Source organism: Mauremys reevesii, linkage group 1 (genome assembly GCF_016161935.1).
Source record: "Mauremys reevesii isolate NIE-2019 linkage group 1, ASM1616193v1, whole genome shotgun sequence".
Taxonomy (NCBI): domain Eukaryota; kingdom Metazoa; phylum Chordata; order Testudines; family Geoemydidae; genus Mauremys; species Mauremys reevesii.
In genome coordinates this window covers 84,848,865-84,862,983 of record NC_052623.1, presented here as the reverse complement: position 1 = coordinate 84,862,983, position 14,119 = coordinate 84,848,865, and the positions used below count along the sequence as shown (strand labels likewise).

Here is a 14,119-nt window from a genome sequence, read left to right as displayed (position 1 = left end):
GATTGTGTACTGTTTTTAATATCTTTTTTTAAGGAATCAAAATTTAAAACGTGCATCACCATTGTAGTTCTGAGAAATGTCACAGTCAATGCAAAAAATGCAGTGATGTATAAAAGATATTTTATATGTTGATGTATGTTAAGTTTTACCAGATAAATCTGCTAATCATCTTATTCACAGCTCATGCAAAATGTAGGAATGTGAATTTAGCATCACAATTTTTTCTTAAGGTTTGATTTTAAAGTGATCTGAGGTTCTAATTTAGAAAGGCAGTGATGCCTCAATTATTATTACAGGTAATTTATTTTATTACAAGCTGATTTGTATATAGAGATACTGCTTGTCATTTCTAAATTTTTTTTTCATACCACAGAATGAGGAAAATATCTCAGGGATGACAAGCTTTCGAGAAGTGCTAGAAAAAATGCTGGTTATTGTTGTGTTACCAGTCAGAAACAGTCTTAGACGAGAAAATGAACTCTTCTCTTCTCACCTGGTTTCCAATACCTGTGGACTTCTTGCTAGTATTGTGAGTGAACTTACAGCTTCTGCACTGGGATCTGAGGTAATAATGATTCTGTAAAATTATCTTTGATATAGGTGTTTTACAGTATTTGTACATTATGATTGTGATATTTACTGTGATCACACTTAATGTTTCTACCTGTGTTGAAGTTTTTACTGGTTTTACTACTGTTCCTCATTATATGTGTAGGAAGTCTCTCAAAGCACTAAAATATTTCTTTTTAAATTGTGTAATCACTCTCTATTATTGAAGTGCTGTTCACAATTAGCCATTTTGTTTTGGCTGAAGAATACAGTGCACTTTCCCCAAAATTACAGCAATTACTCTTTGTGTACAGAATGATTTTTTTGAGAATTTACAAATAATACGTTCAGGTAGAGTTAAAATTAAATGTCATCTCATTTAAGTCGATTTGGCCACTATTTCTTCCTGTTCCTGAACACAAGCCAGATAGCTGTTATTGGCTATTAAGGCATGCATCCTCCTTCCCTTCACCAGCCTCCACCAATTGGTCTTTTAATTTAGCCACCTCTGCCACAAGAGCATTATTTTCTCAAACTGAGTTTCTAACTACCTATATCAAACCTTGCAGAAGGACTCTCCTAATTGTCTTTTGCTTCCTATCCTGCACAGTATTCATAAGGAAATGTTCAGTTTCACCCCAGTCTGATGAGGAGTGTTGAGGAAACCCAAAAGTGCCTCCATTTTGATGGACCCACTCATCCGGGGCCCCTGGGACCTCACAGTGGAGCAACCTGACCAGCAGATAACTCCCAACTCATGGCCAGGAGTTTACAGATTATATCCACTAATAGTAGAACCTTATTAATCAAGGAAGGTTCAGATAACATTTACATGAATGATCAGACAGATGACCATTGATATGATGGGTTAACAAGTGCCTTTTGAATACCTCATGACTACATATGGCATTTCAATCATTATCCAGTGTAGCCTTTCATGGGTGCAACATTGTTACAGCTTCTCACCTGAGGAGTCCCTTTTGCACATGCTCTAGCCCACAAAGTTCATCCAGTGGGCAGCTTGACTGAAATCTTTAAACTGTCACCAACCTACTCTCCTCCCAGCCATGTCTCGAATGGCAGTATAGACTACACCAAGGGTGTAAGGGAAGGTGTGGATTAACCTCCCCTCCCATTCCTTCTTTCCACTGTATGGCTTGACTCAGAAGAATCTTCTGTGTCCAAAGCTGCTTCAGTCGTCTTATCTGTATACATATATTCTAAATAATTCTGTAAATAGTGTTTTTATAGTTGTTCTTCGAGTGATTGCTCAGGTGTATTCCACAGTAGGTGTGCATGCTCGCCACGTGCACTGGTGCCGGAAGTTTTTCCCTTAGCAGTACCCGTACTGGGGGAGACCCGCTGCGACCCCTGGAGTGGCGCCTCTATATCGCACCATAAAGGGGGATGCACGCTCTCCCCCACCCTCAGTTCCTTCTTGTCACCAACAAGGCGGCATGAGTATCTGTACACTGACCCTACCCCGAACTCACTGGTGGTGGAGCCGGTCAACCACCGTGAAAGACACGGCCAGCCCGCACCCACCCCCAAGGACAAGGATGAGAGGAGGCTGGACACCTTTGGGGAAAAGGTTTATTCCTCTGCGAGTTTCCAGCTCAGGGTGGCAAACCATCAGGCACTCCTGAGCAGGTATGGCTTTAACTTGTTGGGGTCTCTGCCTAAATTCAAGCTCTCCTTCCAAGAGAAGGACAGGAAGGAATTCAAGGCTCTAGTCAACAAGGGTGCGGCAGCGGCGAAAGCAGCTCTCCAGGCGGCCTCAGATGCGGCTGACACAGCGGCACGTTCGATGGCCTTGGCTGTCTCCATGCGACGGGCATCGTGGGTTTCGCTGTTGGGGCTGTCCATGGAATCCCAGTCCCTGATGCAAGACCTGCCGTTTGACGGCAAAGCATTATTTGTGGACCAAACGGATACACGTCTGCACAGGATGAAAGACTCCCACACCACCCTGCAGACTCTCGGCCTGTATGTCCTGCCAGCCAAGGACAAACCCAGGCCGCAGCCCTCGGCTCCCCCCCGTAAGGGGCAGATATGAGCCTCCGCCTAAAAGGCCTAGGGACCAGAGGTGCAGGTCACAGCGCCAGTCCCGTTCAGCCCCATGCCCCGGCCCCTCGAAGGGCAAAAGGCAAGAGAAGAGGCGTTTTTGACTCTTTGCGGGGGGCTACCTGGCCCGTTGCCCGGGAAACCCCCCAGTTAATAAAGCTGGTTTTTGGCAACGGTTTATTGGCCTTCAGAATGCATTGGTCCCGTATAACATCGGACCAGTGAGTCCTCCGTACCATCTCCAAGGGGTACAAGCTGCAGTTCAGTGCAACCCCACCACATCATCCTCCATCCTGGGGTGTCCCTGGGGACCTGGAACACGCCCTCCTTTTAAATCAGGAGGTGACGTGCCTTCTTGCCCTAGGCGCGGTGGAGAGGGTACCTCGGGAATTCCAGGGCAAAGGGTTTTACTCCCGGTATTTCCTGATCCCAAAGGTGAAAGGCGGGCTCAGGCCCATCCTCTACCTGCGGAATCTCAACCAGTTTCTGGTTCGCTGTAAATTCTGTATGGTGCCCTGACCTCTATTATTCCGTCCCTGGACCCGGGGGATTGGTTCACATCCCTGGACCTCCAGGATGCGTACTTCCATATCCACATTTTCGAGGGTCACAGGCGCTTCCTCCACTTCCTGATAGGGACAGACCATTACCAGTTTACGGTCCTTCCCTTTGGCCTTTCCACGGCCCTCAGGGTTTTTACCAAATGCATGGCGGTGGTGGCAGCCCACCTCAGGAGGAACGGGCTGCAGATCTTCCCCTACCTGGATGACTGGCTGCTCAAGGGCAAGTCTCGGTCCTAGGTGCAGGCGCAGATGGAATTCCTGCTAGATACCTGCACGAGTCTAGGCCTAGTGGTGAACAAGGAAAAGTCCACGTTAGTCCTGGTTCAGCGCATACACTTCATAGGGGCGCTGTTAGACTCCCTGGTAGCCATGGCCTCCCTCCCCTGGGACAGGTTCGAGACGCTCAGAGGTCTCATCACCTCGGTCACGGCCTTTCCAGCGATGACAACACGGGTGTGCCTTCAAATACTAGGCCATATGGCAGCATGCACCTCCGTGGTGCGACATGGCAGGTTCAGAATGAGGCCCCTCCAACTCTGGCTGGCCTCCCAGTATTCCCAGGCCAGGGACGACCTGGACAAGGCCATCATGTTGCCACCCAATGTAGTAGCCGACCTGCAATGGTGGTCCCTCCCGAGCAACATGCTTCAGGGTATCCCCTTCCGGGAACTCCCTTCCTCACTAGATCTGGTGTCGGATGCCTCGGACCTGGGATGGGGAGCCCATGTGGGGAGCTTCAAAACCCAGGGCAGATGGTCACCCTCGGAATTGCATTTGCACATAAATGTCAGGGAGCTCAGGGCGGTACGCCTGGCGTGCTTAGCCTTCAGCCAGCACCTACGGGGGAAGGTCATCAGAGTCCTCACGGACAATAAGACCGCGATATATTATATCAACAGGCAAGGAGGCACGCGATCCGTGGCCTTGTGCCAGGAAGCCCAGCTCTTGTGGGAGTTCTGTATATCCCGCAAAATCCTTCTGAGGGCTTCTCACCTGCCCGGCAGGCACAGTATGCTCGCAGATCACCTAAGCAGGTTCTCCTCCCAACAACACGAGTGGTCTCTAAACAGGGAAGTGGCCATGCAGCTCTTCGTAGAGTGGAGCACTCCCCAGGTAGATCTATTCGCAGCCATCCAGAATCGCCTATGCCTACGATTCTGCTCCAGGGCGTGAGAGGGCGAAGGGGCGATATCGGACACGTTCCTAATCCCATGGTTGGGCCACCTGTTCCTACACCTTCCCGCCCTTCCCCCCGATAGGCAGAGTCCTACAGAAGGTAAAGGCAGACAGGGCTTGGATTATCCTCATAGCCCTGGATTGAGCCCATCAACATTGGTACGGGACCCTCCTGCAGCTTTTAGTGGCCCCCCCTTGCAGGCTGCAGCTCCGACCGGACCTCCTCTCCCAGGAGGGAGGATGTCTCCTCCACCCCAACGTGGTTGAATGAGGAGGGGGGGAAGTGGTCTGAGGATGTTAGACAGGTCCTGCTCGAGAGCAGGAAACTGTCCACACGTCTAAACTATCTGGCCAAATGGTATCGATTCTCCAGGTGGGTGAGGGAGAGGGGTTCTTCCCCCTCCTCCGTGTCTATCCAGCTTATCCTTGATTACCTCCTGTCCCTACGGACCCAAGGGCTGGTGCCCTCCTTGGTCAGGGTGCACCTGGCGGCCATTTTGGCTTTCCACCACCCGGTGCAGGGCCACTCGGTGTTTTCACACCACATGACCTCCCGATTCCCGAAAGGGCTGGATCGGGCATTCCCTTACGCTAGACCCCCGGTCCCGCTCTGGGACATGAACCTAGTGCTCTCCCGCCTCACAGGGCCTCCATTTGAGCCCTTGGCCACATGTTCTTGGTCCCACTTATCGTGTAAAGTGGTGTTCCTGGTAGCTATCACCTCAGCCTGCTGGGTCTCGGAGCTTAGGGCCCTGACCTCCGAACCCCCGTATACGGTTTTCCATAGGGATAAGGTCCAGCTCCGCCCGCACCCAGCTTTTCTGCCGGCTTTTCACATGGATCAGAACATCTTCCTTCCAGTCCTCTGTCATAAGCCCCATTCCTCCAATGAGGAACGACGCCCGCACATGCTAGATGTGCGTAGAGCGCTGGCTTTTTACTTAGACCTAAAAAGGCCGTTCCGTAAATCCCCTCAGCTTTTCATTGCTTCTGCCGAGCACATGAGGGGGCAACCGGTATCCACCCAGTGGATCTCCCGCTGGATCACCTCGTGCATATGCACTTGTTACGACCTGACAGAGGTTCCCCTGCCTCCTATAGTGAAGGCTCATTCGACGAGAGCTCAGGCCTTGTCCGCTGCCTACGTGGCTCATGTCCCTATTCAGGACATCTGCAGGGCTGCTACATGGTCCTCTGTCCATACCTTTTCATCGCACTAAGCGATCGTCTCCCAAACGCAGGGTGACACCAGGTTTGGTAGAGCGGTGCTCCGCCCCGGTAACCCTTAAACTCTTACCCGCCTCCATCAGGTATAGCTTGGAGTCACCTACTGTGGAATACACATGAGCAATCACTCGAAGAAAGGACAGTTACCTGTTCCATAACTGGCGTTCTTCGAGATGTGTTGCTCAGGTGTGTTCCACATCCCGCCCTCCTTCCCCTCTGTCGGAGTTGTCTGGCAAGAAGGAACCTGAAGGTCGGGGGGAGCGCGCAGCCCCCTTTATGGCGCGATATAGAGGCGCCACTCCAGGGGTCGCAGCGAGACTCCCCCACTACGGGTACTGCTAAGGGGAAAACTTCCGGCACCGGTGCACGTGGCGAGCACGCACATCTACTGTGGAATACACCTGAGCAACACACCTGTTCTGTAACTGGTATTCTTCGAGATAACTGTCCTTTTTTAGCGTTTTTCTAGTAGACTTTTTAAGTTGTATAGAGCATTTTTTCCCTGCCTTGGGGATTCTCCCTATTTTCTCCCATTGGAAGAAGGACTGTGCACAGAGTTCTAAGGCTTAAGAACTGGCTCCTTCTTGGTCAGCAGTGACCACTAACGCTGCCTTTGCTGCCTTAGAGAGGCTCATGTTTCTGCCACATGCAGCATCTGCCACTTTTTTCCGACCCCAAGCTTGAGAGGGACAAGAGCTTCAACAGAGGAAGCACCTCATGGAAAAAGCCGTGAGACCACAATCAGACCTAGACCAGGAGTACCCCTTCCCCCCACCCATACACAGGCCTCCGTCTGCAACAAGTGCCCCTCCAAGCATGAGCTCTCAGGCTTTTCATGGGAGTGAGGGGACTCTCACAAATGCAGGATCAGATCCCCTTCTAGATGTGATCCCAAAGAAGGGATCCCTCTCTGACTCCCTCCAAATCAGTTGAGTTCTCATGCTTGGGCTCTAAAGACTTGGATCTGCCTAAATTTTCTGATCGCATATCAATCTCCTAGAACTACGGGCAGTACGAAGGGCCTGCAGTGCTTTCCTCCCACATCCATGGTCCTGCCCTGTCTGAATAATGTCAGACAATATGATGACTGTCTTCTCTATAAACAAACAAACAAGGAGCAAAATCTCTTTCTGTATAGACACGGTCCACTTATGGAACTGGTGTATCTGGAATTACTCCACCCTTTTAGTGATGTACCTCCTTCATGCACAAAATTTTCTGGCAGACAATTTCAGCAGTCACATCTCCATAGACCACGAGTGGGTGATTCACAATTCATTTTCATTGCACCTGCCAGGGGCAGGTGTCGGCAGCCTTACTGAATAGTTAGAACTGGGTTGAGGGCATCAGGGACTGGAGCTGGGGACCAAGGGTCAGAGCCAGGAGCTGGGAAGGGAACACAGGGCTGGAGCAGGATAGGATCAGGGCTAGAGAAAGACAATAGCAGGCAGAGGCAAGAGTGGTCACAGCTATGGGCAAAAAGCATTGAGTAGTTGGTGACCAGATGCTGCTGAGCTTAACAGCAGGCCTGCTGGCTCTCTTCAGCCAATCAAATGGACCTGTCAATCAGGCAATCCTATCACAATTCAGTTGAGCTCATTAATCAGCCTGGAGGCTGGCCTGGCTAGTCCTTGGGCTCAGCTGAAGTTGCTCAACCCTGATAGCACTCAAGTGGCCCAGGCAATTCTGGTTTCTGTACCTCCTTCAAATGTTCACCAATCTTCCCATTGGCATCTAGCCCTTCCCACATCTGCTGAATCAGGAGACTGGTGGGATCAGATATGACAACCCAGACTAGCTCCACATCACAGCCTGGTATTTGGATAGGTATCAGACCTACAGTGTTCATTTTCAGAGTCCAGTTGGACTGTTCTCAACCACAGCAGAAAAGACTCCACCAGAAAATGTTGTGTAGCTTAATCAAGACATTTCTCTAGCTGGGCACAACAAAATCTCTCCTCTCCAGAGACTGTGCAGGTATCCCTAGTATTGACTGCCTCCTCACTCTCAAGACAATCAGGCCTCTGACTGGCTTGCAGTGGGTCCACTTAATAGCAATCAATGCCTTCCACCCTCTGGAGGAGGACTATTGTAAGGGCCTCATGAGGACCTTCCAAGCAGTAATGAAGCCAACACACCAATGGGACCTCAATCTTGTATTCTCAGTACTTACCATACTGTCATTTGGACTGTTAGCTGCATGCTCAATGTCCCACCTGTCTATGAAAATCACCTTTTTCGTTACCATCATGTCCGGAGGAGGGTGAGTGAACTGGGAACTCTCATGGCTAATCTGCAATACAACATGTTTCATAAGGAAAAGGTTTCCTTTTTGCCTCCACCTGAAATTCATCCCTAAGGTAATCACCAAGTTTCACATGAATTCGCCTACAAGTATTCTTTCCAAAACCTCATGCTTCCACTGAGGGGGGGAAATTTCATTCCCTTGACCTCCGAAGAGCTTTTAACATTTTATCTGCAAAGAACTAAATCAATTAGGAAGTTGTCTAGACTATTTGTCACCATAGCGAGTGATCCGGGCAAGCATTGTGTGCTCAAAGACTCTCTATGTGGATCTCTGGCTGTATCATCGTTTGCTATCAATTAGCACATCTTCCTTCTCCAGATGCAGTGAGGTCCATTCCACTAGAGCACAGGCAACTTCATTAGCATCTCTTCAGGAAGTACTTATATTGGACATTAGTGGGGCAGCCTTTGTGTTCCATCCACAACTTCATGAAGTATTACGCTTTAGTCCTAGCCTCTTCTGCAGACCCAGTCATCGAGACAGTAGTAGTATACATCTATACTGCTGCATCCTTGTACCCCCTCCTAGTTGAATACTGCTTAGCAGTCACCCACATGTGCAATGCACATAGGGACCAGCACTCAAGAAGAAATGGAGGTTACTTACTTGTAACTGGAGGGTCTTTGGGATATGTTGTCCATATCTATATTCCACTACTCATCATCCTTCCCCTCTGCTTGGGATTATGTCTGGGTTCACGATAGAGAAAGAACTGGGGAGGGGGTTGATCTGCACCTTCCCTTGTAACCTTGGTACTGAGCATGAGGAACACCAGGGGCACGGATGCAGACCAACAGACACTACTTGCAAATTCTCTCTTCCCATGCACATAGAGAGCATGAATACAGTGTGTGGCGTACAGATAGGGATCACACACTCAAAGAAACTCCAGTTACAGGTAAGTAATTTTCCATTTAGTAGTACAACAGTACTTGCAGAATTTTGCCATATCCATTCTTAAAACAAAAGCTGCAAAAATCAGCTGAACTTTTTGACCCCTTAAGAATGAATAAAGTGATTCATTTGATCTGCTAAGAGTGACAGAAGTGATACATGACATTACCATATTGTATATCTTTCCTTAAAAAGAAATTTCAAGCAAAATTTGCCATTTTAAAGTTTCTAAAATATTTCCTGCTTAGTTTTGTTAAAAATATTTAGTCAGATATTTTAGACAAATTGAAAAAAAGATGGTTGCTATAAATCTTCTTATTTTTAACTAAAGTTGCAATAAAGTCCTCTTTTGTGATGTCTCTGATGTTCTAACACCTGCTTCCTAAATTTACTAAGTTAAAAATATTTGTATAATTGAGATAATTTTGCTTTCTTCCATTAAAACAAAGTATATTCTAGTTGTTGCTTATATTTATTTCTTTACAGGTTGATGGGCTTAACTCCCTTCATTCTGTCAAATCCAGCACAAACCGATTCACTAAAACAAGTCAGGGAAGAAGTTGGAATACTGGTAATGGGTCCCCTGATGCAATCTGTTTCTCTGTGGACAAACCTGGTGTAGTTGTTGTAGGGTTTTCTGTTTATGGAGGAGGAGGAATTCATGAATATGAGCTGGAGGTGTTAGTTGATGATGTAAGTATTGCACTTTAAAAATAAAAAATCCAAACAAAAATTATATATGGTAAAGTAGGACATGTATATTTTTACTCTCCAAGACATCAGTGCACCAATACAGTATGTTACAACTTAATATTAGTAGCATTATTCCAAATAAAATCTTAAAATTCTTTGGATTTAATAAATACAATTATAGCACTAAAGCACAGAAAGAGAGAAGCTGTGGTAAAGGGAGGTCATATCCTTTCAGCTGAGTTTTATCAGTATATAGATACGTTGTTTCCCACCCTAAGGGGTGGGAATGCCAGCCTATTCGGGGAGAGGAATTGTGGCAGAGGGAAATCTGAAACAGAATCGTAGTGAGAGTAAAGTTGTTTCCCTTCCTCCTTGCAAATGTGCTCCTTTAACTATGAGTAAAGCAGCAGTTGGCTTCTGAAAGCTGTCCATCTTCCCCTGCTTTCTTAATTAACCCTAATATAACCATACTTGGAAGATGCTCACGTGTGCACAATTGTGGGTCAGATATTCCCTGAGAGAGAGAGGATGTTTTTTTTATTACAATGATGCACTGGAACTCAGGAGTTTTGCGTTAATTCCCATCTGTGACATAGACTTCTTTTGTGACCTTCAGAAGTCACTTACAGCTTTATCCAAAGCCCACTGAAATAAATAGAAATCCTACTGTATGTTTTAATAGGCCAGAGGTCGGCAACCTCTGGCATGCGGCTCGCCAGGGTAAGCACCCTGGCGGGCCGGGCCTGTTTGTTTACCTGCCGCGGCGGCAGGTTCAGCCAACCGCAGCTCCCACTGGCTGCGATTCGCTGTCCCAGGCCAATGGAGGTGGCAGGAAGCCACGGCCAGCACATCCCTTGCCTGCGCCGCTTCCCGCCGTTCCCATTGGCCTGGGACGGCGAACCGCGGCCAGTGAGAGCAGTGATTGGCCGAACCTGCTGACGTGGCAAGTAAACAAACTGGCCCAGCCCGCCAGGGTGCTTACCCTGGAGAGCCACGTGCCAGAGGTTGCTGACCCCTGCAATAGGCTTTGAATCAGGCCCTTAATCTCTCTGTGACACAGATCACCATCTATATAATGAGAGGTAATATTTCCTTTCATCCTTTGGTTTAGATTCTTAGATGTTCAGGACAGGGCTTGTGTCTTACCATGTGTTTGTACTAGCTCCTTGCAGAATGGGTCCCTGGTATTTTATGGCCTCGAGGCCTTACTGTACTACAAAAAATTAATCAGTAAATCACCCCAAATTTTTGTTCTTTGTTTTTGTGGCACTCATCTCAGATGCAAAAGCACATGTATTCTGGCCTCTGAATCTGTCCATAGATAATCAGTTCCTACTCCATGTGGCATGTAGCCTTCTGGTGAGTGAGAAAAGGGAGGAAAACACCTAGGAGATTTGGGGGTTCTGTAGGACAGGAGAAATCAGAGGGAACCCCCAGAAGAAGGGAAACAAAATAATGGGGGATAGGGATAGAGGAGGAAATCTTTCTGAAAACAACATATACAGAAAAGAAAAAACGAAGGAAGAGATAAAATAGCATAGACAGAAAATTGACCAAAAAAAGGCAAACAATATACGAGAGTTTGGTCTGGGGTGCAACATGCTATGGAGGGCTCACCTACCAATCTACCATAGAAAATACACATACCAAAAAGAAAAGCCATAGACTACAGCCAGAGGTAATTCAGAGTGCTGCTATCCAGATTGCAACTGGAATTAAGTCCTTTGCTCCCAAGACAACATATTCTGCAGAAGTATCGTGGTGATACCTTCATTCTAGTGAAGACACAAAGTGTGATTTGGTGTACCTATAGTCCTAGTTGTTCACTTTTGGGCACAGAGCTTGAGTTCTGAATGGTAGGAGCATGCAGTTGTGGGAAAATAAATTCTCTGTTTTAGAAGTCACTTTTTATGAGGAGAGCCTTAGGTTACGTCTTCTTTACAAACTTGAGTGGTACAACTGTGGAGCTCCAGCAGCACTGTGGTGTATATACACTTGCTACAGTGGCAGAAGGGGTTTTTCTGTCACAGAGGGTGTGACATTTTTCATAGCCCTAAGTGACGTAGCTAGGTTGACCTACGTTTTTGGTGTAAATGAGCTCTTATTTATTTGCTGAAGGGTTTTTAGCTCTTTAAAAACAGTGGTATTTGTGGTACACAGCGTTCTGACATAGTAACTTTGAAAGTATAATTATTAGAATAAGTGCATAATCTGTATAGATAGTTACATTTTATACAAATTAAAAGTTGATTTTATATTTCCTCAAACTAGAGTGATCATGCTGGAGATTCGACTCATTCCCATAGATGGACATCCTTAGAGTTAGTAAAAGGAACATATACCACAGATGATTCCCCCAGCGACATATCTGAAATTAGACTTGACAAAGTTGTGCCTCTGAAGGTAAATAAAAGGAAAAGCTGTGTAATTCCTCATTTATTGTCAGTAAATGCTGGATTTTTATTCTAAAAAATTAAATATTAGAATTAAATTGGTGTTGAAAAATAGCTGTGGTTCTTATATAGATGTGAAAAATACATGCTTCATTTAAATTTATATTTTTTGTTGAGAAATAAAAAACACAACATAGTTAGAAAAAACTGTCATTTCATTAGCTACCCAATAAGTGTCAAGTTCAAATTCTAAAATGAATTAAATCTTATTTTTGAACGTTAGTGTTCAGTAGAATGTAACGTGTACTAATTAAAATATTTTTAGCTATATACTGGCAGCTAATTTTCTGGAGTTTCTAGTCAATGGGGTATGTTATCTTTTAGTTATTTTTAAAGAAACCAGAAATAATACAGTTTACATCACTGTGAACAAAAACTTTGAGGGCAGGCAATTTCTGACTTTTACTAGATGCCACGCTTTTTTCCACTTACTTTTATTTTTAGAGTATTCCCTTAAGTTGAAAGCTAATGTGTATAAAATACTTTTCGACCGTGTACTGTTTTTATATAATTGAATAAAATTATATTAAGTAGAAATGTGCTTTCAACATGAATACTACAAGCTATTATGAAACAAATTTTGTGTACCAGTCTTACATTGTATGCTGTTTCTGGCTTTTGTTTTGAAGGAAAATGTGAAATATGCAGTCCGTCTGAGGAACTATGGAAGCCGCACTGCCAATGGAGATGGGGGAATGACCACAGTCCAGTGTCCAGATGGTGTGACATTTACGTTCAGTACATGTAGTCTGAGCAGTAATGGCACAAACCAGACACGAGGACAGATTCCACAGATTCTTTATTACAGGTCTGTGAGCTCTCATGCTTGATTAAAACATTTTTTTTCATAAAAACTTAACATAAATCCATTTATGAGAATTCACTGGAATTAACAAATCAAAGTTAATTTTGTAGAGATAGCAGCTTTGGTTAGAATAATATCTCGCTCTTCCAACTCGATTATGTTGTTTTTAGCTTTGTTTTATTGAAAACAGCTGGCTTTCTGGATCATAATCTGTCCCTCTCATCCAGGACATTTGGGTTGTTCCTCTCTGCCATCAAATCTTGGAGGCAGTTTAGACTTGTCCATGAGGCTCAGGTGCAAGGCTACACTTCTTCTGCCCTCACTTCAGATACTGTGCTCCAGTCTGGCAAACTTTGTGGTAACTTAGCTCTCCTGCTTTGTCCATTGTTATCCTGGCTTTTAAAGCCAGATTTTGGAGCATCAGTAAGTGGCATTTGTTCTTCCCTCTATCTTTCATGCAGAGTACAACATTTTGAGGGGGATCATTCCTGGAATGGGATCACTCCCTGAGAACTATTCCTCTATCCCGTACTCTCCCCACCCTTCAAAGAATCAGATTGCATAGTGAAATGACTGTTGTTTATAGAACTTCTGCCTCATTTGCTTTAGAAGTTGAAAGGTGTGTTGAGAATGAGGCAGGGGACTACAGGAAGAGAAAGTGGTTAAGTCCATTGAATGCCACCCAAGAGAAGGCTCTGCCACAGACTTCTGTGTAATACTGGGAGAGTCACTTAAATTACATTTTTTGCAGGTGGCCACTAACTCTGTTTCTCATTTTCTGGGTGGCCAACTTCAGACACCTAGGGCCTGATTTTGACAACATCTCAATATAGGAATTGTTCTCATTCCCTCTGTGATGAAGGAATACTTTTAAATTCTCTGCATCAGAATCAGGAATCCTGTGAGATAGTTGACAAGTCCGCACTTCCAGGGAGTAAAGGGAGAAGCTGAGGATAAGAACAATGTATCAAAGCTAAATAATTTCTTTCTGTTATCATTCACCACAGAGTATGCTGGGAAGATACCTAGTCTAGACATGTTTTCTTATCAATTAATAAAAATGAGACACTGTCAAAAATCAAAATGGTAGAAGAGGTGGTACTGGAACAAACTGATAGATAAAATAGCAACAAGTCGACAGGAACAGATATTTATCCAAGATTTTGAAGAAACTAAGCTGCTAACAAAATGATATAGTTCTATTAAAAATCAGCTACTACACTGAGAGATTGGAGGGTAGTAAATGTATCTAATTTTTAAATAGCAGTAAGGGATGTTACATAAAAATGTCCATACTGGCTCAACCCAGTGGTCCATCTAGCCCAATATCCTGTCTTCTGACAATGGCCATTCCAGGTGGTTCAGAGGGAACGACCCACAGTTTGAG

The 14,119-nt window shown here is 45.5% G+C and overlaps 1 protein-coding gene across 11 annotated transcripts in view; it reads left to right on the top strand.

The window, feature by feature from the left end:
* Nucleotides 1-14,119, top strand: part of MYCBP2 (MYC binding protein 2) — a 432,876-nt gene that overhangs the window by 215,276 nt on the left and 203,481 nt on the right. For all 11 annotated transcript variants that reach the window (XM_039512057.1, XM_039512192.1, XM_039512052.1 and 8 more), the window contains 4 exons: nt 374-565; nt 9,268-9,474; nt 11,746-11,877; nt 12,557-12,735. In XM_039512057.1, the coding sequence (XP_039367991.1) occupies nt 374-565; nt 9,268-9,474; nt 11,746-11,877; nt 12,557-12,735 (710 nt within the window). The remainder of the gene's footprint in view (nt 1-373; nt 566-9,267; nt 9,475-11,745; nt 11,878-12,556; nt 12,736-14,119) is intronic.